The 16,804-nt window shown below is 37.6% G+C and overlaps 1 protein-coding gene across 3 annotated transcripts in view; it reads left to right on the top strand.

Moving 5' to 3' along the window:
* Positions 1-10,168, top strand: part of VRK1 (VRK serine/threonine kinase 1) — a 47,711-nt gene extending 37,543 nt beyond the window's left edge. For all 3 annotated transcript variants that reach the window (XM_071426516.1, XM_071426515.1, XM_071426517.1), the window contains exons 12-13: positions 1,592-1,691; positions 8,848-10,168. In XM_071426516.1, coding sequence (XP_071282617.1) covers positions 1,592-1,691; positions 8,848-8,924 — 177 coding nt within the window. In that variant the 3' untranslated portion in view covers positions 8,925-10,168. The remainder of the gene's footprint in view (positions 1-1,591; positions 1,692-8,847) is intronic.
* The last annotated feature ends 6,636 nt before the right edge of the window (positions 10,169-16,804 follow it).

Below are 16,804 nucleotides of genomic sequence, written 5' to 3'. Positions count from 1 at the left end.
CAAGAAGCTAGCAGTACCACGTATTGAAGGAAGTATTTCAAGCTCTTGACTAAATTATTTAGGGCAAGGACCACATTTTACTGTTTTTCAGTGCCAAAGAGTGTCTGGGAAATATTGGGAGTGAAGTAGCCTGGAAAAATACAGATCTTAGTGATTTGTGGTTCCTTCTAATGTTCAGGTTCAGATGTGCAGGTGTTGCTTTTGTCAGATGAATGCTGCTTGATTTCTACTGCCATGTAATTCACCTGTATCAAGATTAAGAAACCGCTTTTTATTAAATAAGCTTGGAAACAAGATAAATGTATTTTGCTTTTCTGTTATATGTATTGAATATCTGTTTTTCTGATGAGCATTTAAAATGTTTCCTAGTACAATTGGGAGGAATGCATTATCTCTCATATAACAGCAGTACAGTGCTGAAATAGTCCTCCCTAATTTTGGTCAGAATGAACAAAAGTGTCTGTGTTTATTCCTGCCTAATGCATCACAAATCTGCTGACATGCTAACCTTGGAGTCTTGGCTGGCGGTAATCAGGCCTGTGCACCGGCAGGAAAGATGTACCTAATGCACTCCATCAGTGCAGTTTGCATATGGAAGTTCTCACAGGGGAGCTGCCCTGTGCCAGCTGAGGGTTACCTGCCCACTGCAGTTATTGTATGTAATTATCGAACCAATCTGTTCAGCCCAGCAGGGTTTAGATGGTAATCATGAAGCAACACTTTGGAAAGGAAAGATGTAATGCACTCTCCCCTTTTCCCGTGAGCTGTGTGAAGTTGTAGCCACTTTTAAAGCTCTATTAGTAAAGCTCTAGTCTCACACAATTAAAAAATAAATAAATTAAGAAGCAGGAAAAGTAAAACTCCTTCAGTGTTCAATGCTTTTCATGTATGCTCAATGCAGATCACTTCATCTTTTGCAAAAATTATGGCTTTAAAGCAATAATTTTCCATAACTACTTCAGGAATACTTTGCAATAGTAAGATTAATTGTAATACACAGATAATAAGAGTTCTATCCATTTAGAGGTTTTAAGATAATATACCTTGAATAGAGTTCAGATTTTCCAAATACCTCTCTTTGGAACAGAACCCATGGTTGGTATTTAAAAAAAAGTACTGTCAGTGAGTATTAGCTGCTTTTGAGCTGTGCAAAGAAAGCCTTAAGAAGCAAGGATCCAAACAAACTTGACTTTAATGTGGTGTAATTTCTTTAGAAAACCCAATTAATATGAACTTGGGATAAAATGTTTTGTGTTCTTTAAGCTTTTCAGGTTGTTCCTTTTGTAACATTTATTCAGTGTAAGATAAAAAAACCCCAGGTTATGATCACAACACCTCATGTTTTCCTAAATTAAAATTTCAACTGCTAAAGTGATCTGCAGAGTGGGGAACTGTTGTTTCAAATTGTGTATGGATTAGTACCAGTATTCTTGTGTTAATGCAGGAATACATCTTTTCTATGACTGAAGACATTTTATAATATATAATATAAAATAAGGGCATACCTTGTGAGGATATTGTCTGCTTTACGTGGTTTTTCTTGCTCTTGAGTTCAACTGTTAAATTTTTTTTTTTTTTTTTTTTTTTACAGAGAAGAAGAAAGGCAACGGCAGCAGCTGCAGCCAGTGAGAGCACTGAGGCAAAAATGGAAGATACAGGAAGTCCAAAGAAAAAGAAAGCTGCTATTTCGAGTAAGTCAAAAGATTGTTCTGACAGTCACACGTACTGGTGTGGCAGGATACCTTGGCTAAAGTCCAGACCCTCACACAGCACTTGCTCCCCTCCCCAGTGGGACAGAAGGAGAAAATAGGATGAGAAAACCCATTAGTTAAAACAAAAAGATGAAGAAATTTTTTACTGTTTACTGTTTTGGGCAAACCAGACTCAACTTGGGGAAAATAAATGTAATATATTGCAAATTTAAAATAAATTTGGATAGTGAAAAACATTAAAACAACACCTTTCCTTCCCCTTCCCCCAAGCTCAACCTAACCACTTCACACTAAACTCTACCACTCTTCTTGTTTAGTGCAGGGGTGCTGAAGGAGAAGTGTGCTGTGGTCTCTGTTGCTCCTTCATCCTTACATTTTCCCCCTGCTCCAGTGTGGGCTCTCTCTTTTGGGTTGCAGTCTTTCAGGGGAAAAACAAATGTGGTCCAGTTTTTTCAGGAAATATCTATTTTTTCCAGGTTGGGCTCTCACACAAGTTTCAGGGAATATCTCCTCCATTCTGGGTCCTTCCTGAGCTACAGGAAATATGTGCTCTGGGGCAATGGAATACGACTCCCACCTCTGACTTTGGTGTTCTGTCTGCTGTTTCCCACTCTTCTCCCTGCACTGCTACTCCCTTTCTACCAGTCCAGTGATTTTTTTTTTTTAATCCTTTCTTAAATCTTTCCACAGAGGTGCCACAAACAAATTTGGCTCAGCTTTGGCCTACAATGGGCTTGTTTGGAGGCTTTGGCCTGCAGTGGGTTTGTACTGGAGCCAGCTGGAAAGGGCTCTGTCAGGCACAGGAGAGCAGCTGGCCTCTCCCCACAGAGGCTAGCCCTGAAGCTGACCTCAGCTTACCAAAACCCAGCCACATAAAATATCCAATAGAACCTTTAGCAGTTCAAGTGCTTTTGAGTTTTTGCAATTTCTTTTTAGATTGACTTTGTTAAGTAAAGTTAAAATATTTCAACTTTCTATGTAAGAAAGGATTATGCTCCAGTCAAGTAGTGCCCAAAGCTGGTGGAATTGCTGGTGATAAAAATTGGTAGCTGAACCAATTTATTTTCATTTTGCCATCGTTCATTCTCTGCTCATTCTCATTTTTGTCCATCTTGCCCAGTTCACTGTTAGAACATGCTGACTCCTCAGGATTCCTCTGCACAGAGTGTTAAAGCCAAGGGCTAACAGCAGCAGCTTCCAGAAGCAAGCATGTTTAAAGTCAAGGAAAGGATTATCTATAAGGATAGAAAATGCTGAAGCTATTATTTCAACATAATTTGGCATAGTTTCAGTGCAGAATGGAAAAAGTCATGGACAGATAAAGTAGGATTATTGAAAATCCAATGTGAGAAATCTTCAATAGATCTGTATAGGGAAAGCTGGTGGTGAGTGTCCAGTTAAACTGCCTTATGGATCCAACCTTGTAGTGCCTTTATGTAAATGTGAACTGAATAGCAAAGATATTTTTCCTAAAGAATTTTTGATGTATAATTTTAAGTAAAATAGCAGATGTTGTCTGTGGTCAAATAGTCTAAAAATAAAGCAGTAGGACTGAAGTCTACCCCAAAACAAATGTCCTTGTTTAAAAATGGTTTGATGGAGTATTGCAGGATGGGAAACTGTAAGCTCTCAAAGACAGTAATAATATTGGTGAGTTCTGGATTTACCCTGGTTTACTTATTTAAACTGTATGGAACAAAGTACAAGGAATGAAACTAATGTTATTCCAGGAAGTGAGTCTGCTTTGGTCATTTTCAGCTGTTCATATTATAGAATTTTAATCATTAAGGCCAGTGATTATTTCTGTTTTTTGAATATGTATTTACTTATTGATTTCAATTTATTATAAATTCTCTAGTCTGTCAGTGACTGAAAAAGTATTAATTGGATGATACTTTCTTTCAAAGCAATAGAATGATGCTGACACAGTTTTAGCATTTTAGATATAATTTAAGACTTTTTAACAAAATACTTAACACAGTTGACTATGTTCTGGTTGAGATTTGATACACATGTGCAGAACATACTTTCTTTTCTTATATTATACTAGTTTTTCCTGGGATTGTAGATTGAAATTCTTATAGAAGGAGATGGATAAGAACTTGAAGAATTGCAATCCAGGTGGTAACATCAGCTTTTTGTAAACAATGAGGTTTTTTTAAGACTAAGTAAAGGTATTTGTGAGGCTGTATAGATTTTCAACATAAGCTTAAATGAGAAAAACTTGCTAGTTCAATGAAGTTACAGATGAAATGGCTCTAATTTCACCTTTTTACACTACTCAATTTAATGAATACCAAGTAGAGGGAGTATATAAAATGCTTTCAGGTGAAATGTGATACATGTACTTACTCATTTGGTTCTCTCCAAATTTGGAATTAAAAACTTTACCAACTATTACATGATTCATAAACCTGTGTTGAAGGAAAGGGCAATTGTTTCATAATAGTTTCTGATTCTGATGCTTTTATAGTTTGAAAAGGGCTGATTATTATAGAAGTACTTAAAACTGTGTTTCCAAATCTGAGTTTTGTGTTACCATGGACTTGTTTCTCCATTAAATGGTTTTTCCTGTAACTTAAAAAAAAAAAATCCTGAAGTTCAGTAAAATGGATATTTTCTTGGTGGCTCTTAGTTGTACAATTTGAGGTTGAGTCATACAGCAGTGCTTTGAAAGTTGTTGAAATTCTGTATTATTGGTTTCTAAGGGGCATAAATATGGTGGAATGGTGGTTGCTCTTCAGGGATTCACACAACATCTCATAAGTGTTTCAACAGAAAGCAGTGGCAAGAGCTTTGCAGCCTCTTCTCTTGTTGTTCAGCTCATCAGCATTAACCACATCTGACTATGCAGTTGTCTTGTCCAGTCCAGAAGATTAGCTGTCCCCAAAAGATCCTGATCAGCTGTGTGGCATTTTGAGTACCCAAAGGTGCTCAGTGGCCATAGGAAATCTGCCAGTATTGAAGTCTGCTGGGGCTGGGGAGCCCCCAGACTTCAAGGAGGAGGAAGAAAGAATTGTTGGAGGATCTTCAAAAGCTATTTAACTTAGAAAAGGTGTGGTAGGAGGTGCTTTTAATGTTAAAGATTTTTAAATATTGTGGATAGGGAGGTTAAAATAGATTTGGTTTACATTTAATTTATCTTTGTGGTTCTTCATGAATAGTAGGGTTTTTTTCTGCAATTTGCAAGTGACAAATTCAGTGAGAATTAGTTTGAACATGTGTCACTAATCATAATAAAGAGAAAAAATTAGTGTCCAGCATGTAAAATATTGGAGTGTTACTGTGTACTTCTGTATGTGCTTGGAACACAGTTCTTTATTAAAATCTACCTTTATATTTTAAGCTTGTTTCTTTACAATATTTTCAGATCGTTTCTAGCACTTAAACACATATAAGTAATTTATGTTCTCTTTTTACATTTAATGGGACTTTCTTGTGTTTGCTGCTAATAAAAGGTATTAAAACAAAACATCTTGTAATGAAAATTTTCCATGTGTAAGGTTTTGTATAATGACTTTACATGTAGAACTAAGTAATTTAAGAAAAAAAGTTTTGTCTGCTTTTTTGGTTGTTTTTCTGTGACCTGAAGATGAATTGCAGTATGTTGAACAAGTATTGCAATTCAAACTCAGATATAAAATTTGCAAGTGAAATTTTTCTACAGGAAAGAAAAATCATACTGCAGTGACTCAGATTTTTACAGGGAACTAACCTTTTGCAAGATTGCAAGTAATGTTTTGAATTAAACTGCCTTCCTCCTGCAAATTGCTGTGTGGCAAAGAGGAAGGTTAATTTCAGACACATGCTGCATGGGACGAATGATTTCTGTTTATGTACAATTGTGTTTTGAAATATCTTCAGTGAAGCAATTTTTGCAAATAGAAGTAAACCAGTTTCAGTTTCATCTGGAACAATTTTATATGAAAATTTTTAAAAGAACACTCATATATTTGGTGTTATCTGTAAGAAATACAGAGGCATAAAGTCATAAATAGATTCTTGTGTTCTGATGTTTTTGCTTATGAGAATACAAAAAGCATTTGCTTTATTTGTTGCAGGAAAGGGAGTACTTGGTAGAACAGAGTAGTTAAAGCTAAGCTCCACCCCACAATTTCACTGACTTTTCTCTCTCATCCCCACCCCACAGTCATGTATTTCCTGGAATTCAAGTCCATGTTTGCATTCTTCTGGCTTCTTTTTTTTTCTGAGTTGTATTTCTGAATTTTTGTAGAAAAAGAGCTGCTGTGAAAACAGAAAAAGCCAACTAACCACAACTACTATTTTTTGCCCTTGCAATTTCTTTGTGCAGCTTCAGGGCACTGAAGAATGCTGGTCTGAGAAGTGTTATTCACCAGGTGTTTTCAGTTATGCAGGGGTTCCCTGCCTGAACTGGGAAAGAGCTTGTCAGAGGACTCTTCCTTAAAGGAAAGAAGAGTTTTCTTAAAAGAAGACTTCATCTTCTTACAGTCTTTTTAAAAGAAGATTTTGTCTTTTATCTTCTTTAAAAGAAAAGTATCTCTTCATTGGCTCCATATTCAAACTGCCCTAAGTGATTGGAGAATGTTGGTGTTTAACTCATTAAATGCTGCATCCTGGCCTAACTTCCCATTTGAACAGAGCAAACTTTTCCTGTTTGCTCTGTTTTCAGATATTCTAACCTATGATGTAACTTAGAAGCCACCTAAATCCTACCTGCTCAGTTGCTGTGTTTTCATGTTTCCAAATCTCACACTGTCCTCCTTTTCATCAAAGAAGGCAATTTAAACAGGAAAGTAGTGGCTTTGTTTTTACCAAAGGAACTTCTGTAATTTTATAAAAATTTTAATTTTTTTACTTGAGCACAGTTTTATTTCTTAGCTGTAAGCCTTGCGTGGTTTTAAGACAGTGTATGTAGAATTGGAAGATGAGAAGGGACATCAAGAAGAGATCTATCTCTAAGAAGAGATCTGTTATTTTATTTACACCAGTCTAATCAATTTATGTTGGTATTAATCTTGATAGATGCTAATGCTGTATGATTATTCTAAAACTTCCCTGGTCAACATCACTTGTAATACTTAATTGTCCTTACTATTACAAAGGATTTAATAAGGGGGAGTATTTTAATATTTTTATTACCTAATATGAATTTCCCTTAAGCTTAGTAGTTGTTCTAGCCACTGTGGGCATGAAAATCACACTCATGCAGCAACCTTTTGCACATCATATGTCTCCCATTTTTCTTTTTTTTTTTTACTTTCTTCAGATAAACTAGTTAAATTCAATGTTTTCTTCTTGTTTTTGTTAGAGAATGGGAAACCACTTTTTCTCCCCATTTTTCTCAGACCTCTTGTAGGACAGAGCCCAGAACTACACACAGTACTGCTGGGTTTCTTTTGTAAAGCTTTGTTTTGCATTGTTCTCTGCCTCCTTGATTCACCCAAATTTACTCATTGAGCTTCAATGATCAGTGACTGCCCAAAGGCTGTTGTCTTAAGCAAGCAGCTTCTTTCTTCAGGTCTTCCATGAAATTCAGTTTTGCTTTTCTTTACCTGTACACTTGACATGGATTGTGGAATTATAGATAGTTTTGCAAGCAAGAACTGAAGTAGCTAGGCATGCTATTTTCAAGGAGGAATTTAGGATTAAGACGAAAAAAAAATAATTACATGACTAGGAGATAAAAAATACTTCATTGTTACTGTACATGCAAAAAGGTAGAAATTTTTATTGTGTGTAATATTTTTTTGTCAAAGTGACTACAGTTGAATGTGATTCACAGAAATGAGCAGTGATGTTTTTTTCTTCCTTTTCCCTGGCAGTAGGCAGGCATGAATCAAAGTGCAGGGAGGTTTTTATTATTGCTTTTAGGTATGGTCTCTTTGAACAACCTGCCTGCCAGGTTTACTAGAAATCTTATTTAGATGGGATTATTCCTTAGCTTTGTTAATAAAATATTGTCAAGTGATGGCTTCAATCTATAGGCACAGTTGCACTGGCAGCTGAGCTGATTTAACAGCTGACATGGCCAAACAGAAATCTTCCTTTCTTTTTCACCTCTTTTTCTTCTACTTCCCCTTGTATGAACTCCATTCAGAATGCTCTAAGATGCCACATTTCACTAAACTGTGAGAATACCAGACCAAATTTTATTGCTAAGTGTCCTAGTTTCAGCTGGGATAGAGTTAGTTTCAGCTGGGATAGAGTTAGTTTTCTTTGTAGTAGCTGGTGAAGTGTCGTGTTTTGGATTCAGTATGAGAATAATGTGGATAACACAGATGTTTTGGTTGTTGCTGAGCAGTGCTTACCCTAAGTCAAGGACTTTCCAGTTTCCTGTGCTTTGCCAGTGAGGAGCTTCACAAGAAGCCAGGAGGGAGCACAGCCAGGCCAGCTGATCCAGACTGGCCAGAGGGATATTCCATACCATTGGAATGTTATACCCAGTATATAAAATGGGGGAGCTGGCTGAAGGGACCAGTTATTGCTGGGGGTCAGGCTGGGCATCAGTCAGTGAGTGATGAGCTCTTGTATTGTGCATCACTTGTGGGTTGGGTTTTTTTTTGCATGTGTGATAATTAATCTCTTTACTTTTTTTTATTATTATATTTTACTTAATTGTAATTATTAAACTGTTCCTATTTCAACCCATGGGATTTTTTTCCTTTTTCCAATTCTCTTCCACTTCCCATTGGGAAGGGAGGGGGAGTCAGTGAATGAAGTCTGCTTGATAGGTAGTTACTGTCTGGGGTTAAATTGTCATCCCAGAGCTGGAGGAGCTTAGCACAAGGTCCAAAAAATAGCTTAGTACTGGAAAGCATTATAAAACTAAAAGTTGGCACATGGAGAGGAAGGAGGGGTGTTGATTTTGTAGAGGATCTAATTCTTTGGTGAAGATGAGCTAAAAAAATGACTCAACTCCATGTGATGGTACTCTTGGAGAAGTTGAGCCGAACAACATGTTTTTTAGGAGAAGGTCAGTGTCCAGAAATAGTTGAAGATTCTCCTCTGTCCGTGGCATATTCCCATCCCCACTTAAAGCTCAATAAATTATTTGATTTGAGCTATACTTTTAAAGACTAAAGTTGTTTTCTTGTGATCTGTTTTTGTTATTTTATTTAACACAGTCGGTCTTTGTGTTTTGTTTGAATTGCAGATGCAGTTGCTGCCAGAACCCAGAAGATGACCTCACCAAAGAAAAGCACAGCAACCAGAAAGAGAGTCAAGAAGTAAATAATATATGGAGCAACAAATTAAGTTGCTCTGTGGCTCATTTCCAATTTTTTTTTGTTGTTGTTGGTAGCACTGGAATCTTTTTCTTTCCTTTTGAAATGATGAATTCTGTAAAAACATGGACTGCTGTTTGTACCTGTTTTTGAAGAATAAATGTTTTATTAAAATATTTGCATAATTTATATACATGTAAATACTAATGCAAAATTTTACCAACTTGTGAAGTGGGGATGCATTTTTATTCTTTATATACATGAATTCATGTCTTTAAGGCAAACTAAAAAAGAGTGCTTTTTTCCTGCTTTGTAATGTAGAGATCAAGCTTTTTTTAATAGTTTCATTATGGATACTGTATAAGAAACAACAGTGTTGCATCTGATTTCTCACAGTTCTGAGTAAAGTCATATTGGTGGTCACTTAAATGCACACTGAGATGAAATCTGAAAAAGCATAAATAACTTTTAAATATGTTACAAGTGTTTGAATTAAAAACAGAACATAAGGCAAAAATCATGTCCTTCCATTGTAGTTTGTATAAAATGCATTTAATTCTTTGGAAGACAGGTACTGAATTTTAGCCATTTTTTTGCGTAGTATTTGTGTTTCTATCACTTCCAATTATTCACAGTTTCTCTGGAAAGAAAGAGACCAGAATTTCAGACAAAGGGCCCATGGCAAAGAAAAGAACCAACTAAAAAACAATGCCTATTCTCAACACCCCCTCAGGTTTTCTTTTTATATTAGGGAAAAGACTAGAATATAATTGTGAGTAACTGTGTGCAGGATCTAGTTCCCATGAAATGTTGTCTCACGTCTGCTTCTCTCAGCAGTAATGGTTTACCTTTACTTGAGGGGCATGTAATCTTCCAAATGCTTTTGTACAAGTACTTCCTTGGTTAGCTTTGAGTCCTCTCTTCAGAGTTGTTAGTCAAAAATAGCGTTGGATTCCAGTGTGAAACACTGCTACTTTTCATATATCTACTGCAACATACACGTGATAAGGAATGAGCATCATTCTTATCAGGACAACTGAAAGTTTGGCAAACCAAAAGGAATCCATATGAGCCAGTGAGAGTGTATTCGTGTGGATGTCCAGCTTGCTTGATTGTATAATGTCTGAGTAGCAACTCATGAGATTAAATAAATATGTTGTAGCATGAAATGTCGAATGAATGAATGATGAAGTTATTTTTTGGAACAAGGGAATCTGTTGTTTTGAAATAAAACTGGAATACCATATTTAAGAGGTGCTTTCTCATTTCTGTTGACTGTTAGGCTCGTCTTCCTGGGTGCTAGCAAAGTGTGGCTGACAACTTTAAGTGTAGCATTCTCTTCATTTCAGATGTAAAACTAGGTTTGCTAAAGCCTCTCTCATGTTTAAAACTCCTCAAATCAAACTATCATTTTAATGACTTCGTTTAATCATTTTGTTCAGAAAGTGTGTTACACTGTTCTGAATAGCTATTGTCAGGAAGGCATACTGTATTCTCTTCCTTGTCACATACTCAAAGTTAATGTCATTCTTTTGTACTTCAGTCGTCTGACATTTTGGTTTTTTTAGTAACTTATTTACCAGTAAACTTCCTTTGATTATTTTCCAAGTTTTCAAGCAGTGTGTTTTCTTTTGACACCACCAAAGCCAAATGGAACAAACAGTTATTTCCATATATTTGAAAAGAATGTTTTGAGGTGCGAATTTCATAAGCCACCCTTACCTCCTCCCACCCCAAAAATGTCCCGGGAAAAGATGTCCTGGCAGGTGTTCTGTGAAGGAAAAGGGTGCTTTTTATTCAAGGTGAATGTTGTTTCAGGGCTTGTCTCTGCTCACAAGGCACTGCAAAGCCCCAGGCTCCAGCTGGCTGTAACTGCAGTAGTGTTTAAGGCGTGGGACGGGCAGGAGGAGCGCAGGGAAGGCTGTGATCATACCCGCAGCGCTGCCGTATGGATCACATACAGTGCTGCTTGCACACACGTGTTCCCTCTGCTTTGCAGAGCACTGATGGGGAAATTCAGCACTTCACGAGAGGCGGAGGGTGCAGTCGGATTTTGTTTGACATCCCCGTTTGAAAGTAAAGCCCCTAACACAAAAGAAGCAAGCTGCCTTTAGACTGCATTTACTGCTCTTGATGACTCCAGTTGTGTGTAAATATTAGAAAACAGCAGGGTCCTGCATTCCAAGAATCACTTGAGCAGTGCCATGAAGACAAGTGTCCTTACTAGTATTGTAGTCATACTCCCAAGCTCTCCTGCTGTTTCTAATCTGTGCGTGCAGCCGTGAAAAAACTGGACTGACATTTACAGGCACAGCAGGGAGACGCTTGAGAAGGGAATGTTAAAGACTCCGCTACCTATGTTTCAAAGTGGCCACCATACATGATAAATCTTCATAGGAGAACTAGTCAGCACTTCAGCTGATGGTGTAATGAGGATATTGATAATGAAGCACAGAATGCTTCTTTTAGTGCTTGAACGTTTTGCAGACAGATTGTTTATATTTTCCCCTAATATATCTGGAGAGACAGTCAAATTCAGCATGGATATAACATATTTTTTTAGATGGCGATGGTTTGATAATTTTTAAAGGATTATTTTCCAATAAGTTAATATAAAATAATAATTCCCAATATTTGCTGCAGCTAGCATTAAGAAGGGGGTCAGTTGCTTTCCTGAGTAGTTTGACAGACTTTTCTCACTGTTTTGTCCCAGTGAGCTGCCAGATTTGGGATGCCATAATACCAGTAATGCAATTAGGTTTTCTGCACGTTGTCTGGTTGACTTCTCAGTTAAGAGTTTCTTTCCCTTTGGGAATAAGACTAGACAGACTGTCATTTGCTATTACTAATTCTGCTTAGCATTATCACTGGAGCTTTTTTGTAATTAGCTATCTTAGTTGGCTCTTAAATTTTAATAGCCAATTGAAGTTACATTTTAGCCAGGTTCCATATCTAAATTGCATTCAGTCCATTAACAAAGTTGGTTAAAAGGCTATTAAAACAAAAGCCAATATATGGTGGTTAGCACTTAGATCTTTGCAGCAGTAGCAGTACCAGCCTCCAATGAATATTCTCAAGAAATGGCACTTCCTTCTAGAAAGGAATTGCACGAAGAATGACCAAAGTTTGCTTTGGCAACAAAGGCTGATATGCAGAATACTTGTAGGAAAAGTAAATAAATTGAAGCGTGTCCTTTCTGGAAGAAGGTGGGAAAGATGACAGGGGGAGATGTAGAAGGGGGCAATTAATGGTTCTGTTCAGATTTGACAGGTTCTGGAAAAGCCAAATAAATGAAATTATGTTTTTCTCCATTTCAGCTGATCAAAATTATTAGCAAAACCATCTGAAGCACCTTCTGGTGGAATTGTCATCTTGCTGAGTTTAGTTTGTAAAACATCCTGCCAGACATTAAAAAAAACTGTAAGCATGCCAGCACATAGGCTCAGAGCACCACTTCTGTAATTGATAGACCCTATAATTTTCTTTTTTACTGAAGATCATGGCTGGATACCTCAGCCTCCTATGTAATTTAATGTAGCATCAGTCTGAATTTTTTTATCCCTAGTAGCATTTGTTTAAATTAGCTTTCTCTCCTCTTTTCTTTCTCAAGGTGTAGACAGGAGATTAACTGCCTTTGGTTCATCCTGTGACTAATAATGCCTTTCTCAGACTTTCCTGCTTAAAAAAAAATCTTTACTTTTGGGAAGACATCAGATATTAATGCTGCTATGGCTTTAACAGAGAGTCTACCAGTTGCTGATGAACTGTTTCAAGGATGGTTTGCAGTGCCCTGTATAGGTGATGATAGGTGAGTATCAGTAGCTTCATTGTAGGAGGTGTGAGGCAGACTCCAGATTGTGTCTTAATAACCAGTATATATCTGCTTTTGCCAGCATATGTAGTGGGACATCTCAATTAGAGTTTCCAAATTTTACCAGTTCTGCTGCAAAGCAGAACACAGAGCTGGTGCTCTTTGAACAAGAGTCAGATCCCGTTGCCTATAGTGGCACTGCGGCATCAAACTGACTGAGAAAGCTCTGTGGGAGTAAATACCAATTCCTTTACCTCCCATGTTGTTTTTGGGGGTGCTGGGCTCTTTACAATGATGAGGTACTCAAAGGGAGAAGGAGTCTGTTCTTTGTGAGAAGTGATTTTCATTATGTCCTTTCTCAAAGGCAGAGAGAAAGCAGATGTGGTGGGATCAACTTTTTTGAAAAGTCCTGGAGTCCTAGCTGGGACCTCAGATAGCTTTATGCAACTACATGCTACCTCATAGGCATTGCAGTTTTCTTCACTCATATTATCAAGATTCAGCAGCTGAAGATTTAGAAAGTTGATTCCATGAATTTGATGCTTCTTTTGATGCTAAGTTCTTTATCTCTGTGAATGGTACCTCTATAGCACCAGTCTGGGGTTTGGAAACATCCTACAGCTCTAATTGGCTGCTACAATTTGACTACTTTTCTCTACATGGATGTGCCATGTTGTTAAATATGAAATCACAAACAGTATTGCACTGGTACTTCCTTCTGGAGTCTGTGTTTCATCTTATCCTACCAAAGCCTGTCTTTTTCCAGACTGTTGCATATCTTGCTCATGTAGTCTTCCATGCCAGATTTTAATGCCCTTGCATTTAGTTCTGCATACAAATACTTGAAATTGTGAAATGGCCCTCAAGTTTCACAGCTTCCTAAGCTGCTATACATGAAGCTTTTTCTTCCCCATTGAGAATGTGGCAACAAGTCAAAATTGAGGTTTTGCATTTTCTCAGGAGTACCCCTAAGAGTAAAAGAGTTGTGGAGGAGCTGTCATTTGATAGCAGAAAGATTGGCTCCCATATTTCTACCCCTTGACTTGGAAGGTCAGCTTTCCAACCCTGCAGACCTCAGCTCCTGTGATGGGTTTTCATAAGTATACTCAAAAGAAAAGTGATGAGAACACAGTGAGACAGCTGTGAAGTGTAGTACAAGTAAAAAGAAAGAACACATTTTTATGAACTTTCCTGAACTAATTCCTTATGCCAGACCACTCCAGACAGGAAGAAGCTGGCACAGTGGGAATCTGCATCTGCAGCTTCTGAGAGAAGAAAAATTCTTCCTTGGCAAATGGAGTTAGAAACCCAGGAAATTAAGGATTAATATGTTCATTTATACAGAAGCAGTGAGAACACAATAACATGAAATACAACCAAGGAGGATGCATTTAAAAGACAAAAGAGCCCTGGAAGGGACGGTACTTAGCTTTGTTCAGAATGCAAACTCTAACATGCAGTTCTGGGAATTGGTGAATTGCACAGCTTAATGTTAAAAGAAATTACTTCGTACCACAACTAATACACGATCTGTGCCTTGAAAACCTGAAGGTACTTTCTCTTTCTGCCAGGAAAGGAGTGGAACACTGGATCTACTTGAAAGTAAGTAACCCTCCAGCTAATTTTGTCTATCTGCTGCTAAACCTGAACAAAAACAGTGTAAGTAATAAATTGAATTCCTTTCTGAAAAGAGATATATCTATAAAAAAAATAATAATGCCTTCATTCTTACATTCTCACTAATCTCTCATTGTGGAGCTGTTTCCTTTGGTTTGTGAGGGTGTATCTGCAGTAGCAAATGCGCAGTCCCTGACTCACTTCTAACAATACTTGGTGATAGCACAGCAAAAAATATACAGCAAAGAGCACATTTAGAAGACAATGTAGTGCTGAAAATATCTGGGTGTGGTGTTTCCTCTGTCACTGAGAGAGCTGATCATCAGTAATTTGTAGGCTTTGGGCTTTTTAATTAGTGTGGTCAAATGTGGAAGAAGGCAGAATTTGAAAATTATCTTATCTAGACCAGGTATCACCTGATAAATCTCTTTGGAGACTGACAACAGTTTTTGCCTTTATTATTCTCATATGTGATATGGTTTATGTGTGGCAGTGAGTTGTGTCACTGATTGCTTGTTTCCCTCCCTCATGGCAAAGCCCTCCTAAAAACAATTTTGAAATTTGTCATCCATTTCTGGTGAAAGCACTGCCCAAGATTTTCTCTAAATCTGACCAGAATACTTTTCTTTCAGTGCATGGAAACTATTCTGTTTTGGGGGTGAATTCCAGTTGTTTATATTAAAAGCCTGACCTTTCAGAGGTAGTAGTGCCCAAAATATTATTTGAAGCCAGTAAGGGCTGCAGGTAACCACTATCTCTGAAAATCAAGTTTATGTTCCTCTGAAAGTATATCCTTTTCCTGCTAGGAAGATAATGACATTTTTGGCTGTCAAGCACACTGCTGAATTATCTTTAAAGATTAGGGGTAGGTGCAAAATTGCAAGAGAGATCCTAACAAGGAATGAGAAATTTAGAAGTGAAATTGCATGCTGCAAACCAGTAACTTGAGCTGAACCACAGAAATTGTGCTTGAACTTGACATTCCTTGATTAACTATGGGTACTGTGTCCAAGGTAATGAGGAGCTGGAGGAGTGAGAAAAAAAGTATTTAAATGTGTATGTGTTTTTGCTTCATTCTTCACAGGTTTTTTTCATAATGTCTCTTATAAGCTCTTTCAAGATGAGGTTGTCTTCTTACCCCTCTGCATAATACCTGCGGTACTAGACTGTAAGAAGTCGAGTGTCTGTGATAAAATAAATTTCCTTCTATTAGTTATTTTGTTTATTTCATGGCAATATGCTTCTTCCTTCTGCCTTTCAAGGAGTATTTTGATTATTCAACGAGTATGTTAACTTTATTAGACTAATTATTTAGCCTCATTAGATTAATTATTAGCCTTAATGAAATTCATATTGCCCTGAAGAGTACAGAAAATGAGGGGAGATGCAGGAGACCTGGGGCACTGGTAGGCATTGGAGTAGGCCAGGGCAAAACACTGTGCTTAAAGCTGAGGAAATGGAATGGCTGTTCTGGACAGGCTCTCTTGCCCCAGGCTGATTAATCAAGATGTGGGCCTTGCTTACAAGTGTGGCTGCCTTGCTGCTTCTCCTTCATCACATCTGCCTGGCAAAAGCAGGACAGAACCATCTGCCTTGGGTCTTTCCTTCAGCTGTCTCTTTCAATCCGATGCCTCTGATTTCTTCCCCATTTCAGCACAGACAATGCCATTTGCTGCACTGTTCTAATCAATCACTCTTGCAGTGTTCAGAGCCCTGGGACCAGAAGTCTGAGCCCTGCACAGCTACTAGAGGACCCACTAGATCCCTGTGGGTCACCTGAGTTTCACAGCTTGGCAGGGGCTGTAATATTACATGGAGCTTTTAAGGAGACACAATGCATGAGAGTTTCCTCTCTTTTCTCCCCTAAACACTCTCCTTTTATTTCTTTTCTTCACGTTAACATCTCCTCATATACTTATAGGTTCTAAAGATGTTGTTCTCTTCCTTCCATCCATTTTCACTCTAGTCTCCTAAAGAAACATCTGATGACTCCTCAGAGAAAGCTACACTCACTGCATTTCCACATTATCATTTTACCTTTGACAATCCTATTAGTTTTTCTGAAAGACCATCAAACCAAGGAAGTAATTTCTTCTAGAAAACAGTTTTATCCAATTGTATGATGTTCAGCCTCCAGAATATTCCTTTACTTCATAGGTATGATAGTGTTCTGTGTATATGTCTCGACTAGGTATGGCTTCTCAAGAGTGCTTGAATTTCTTAATATATTAATAGTCCCCAAGGGAGAGACCCTATTTATCTCTTGAAGTCTCAAGTATCTAAAATGAAAGATGGACAAAGAATTTTGTAAGTCATATCACATTCCACTGGAAGTTTTTTTCCCTGAGGAAACCTGGCTGAATGCATGGATGGTCCATATAGGTCAGCAGCAAGCAATGGAGCGTCCAATTAAAAATTGCAAGTTATATTTCCACTGCAGGGCTTCTTCAGACAAGTGC

Source organism: Agelaius tricolor, unplaced genomic scaffold (assembly GCF_023055355.1).
Source record: "Agelaius tricolor isolate 1412-34295 unplaced genomic scaffold, bAgeTri1.0.p SCAF_5, whole genome shotgun sequence".
NCBI lineage: Eukaryota > Metazoa > Chordata > Aves > Passeriformes > Icteridae > Agelaius > Agelaius tricolor.
This window is presented reverse-complemented; position numbering and strand designations above follow the sequence as displayed.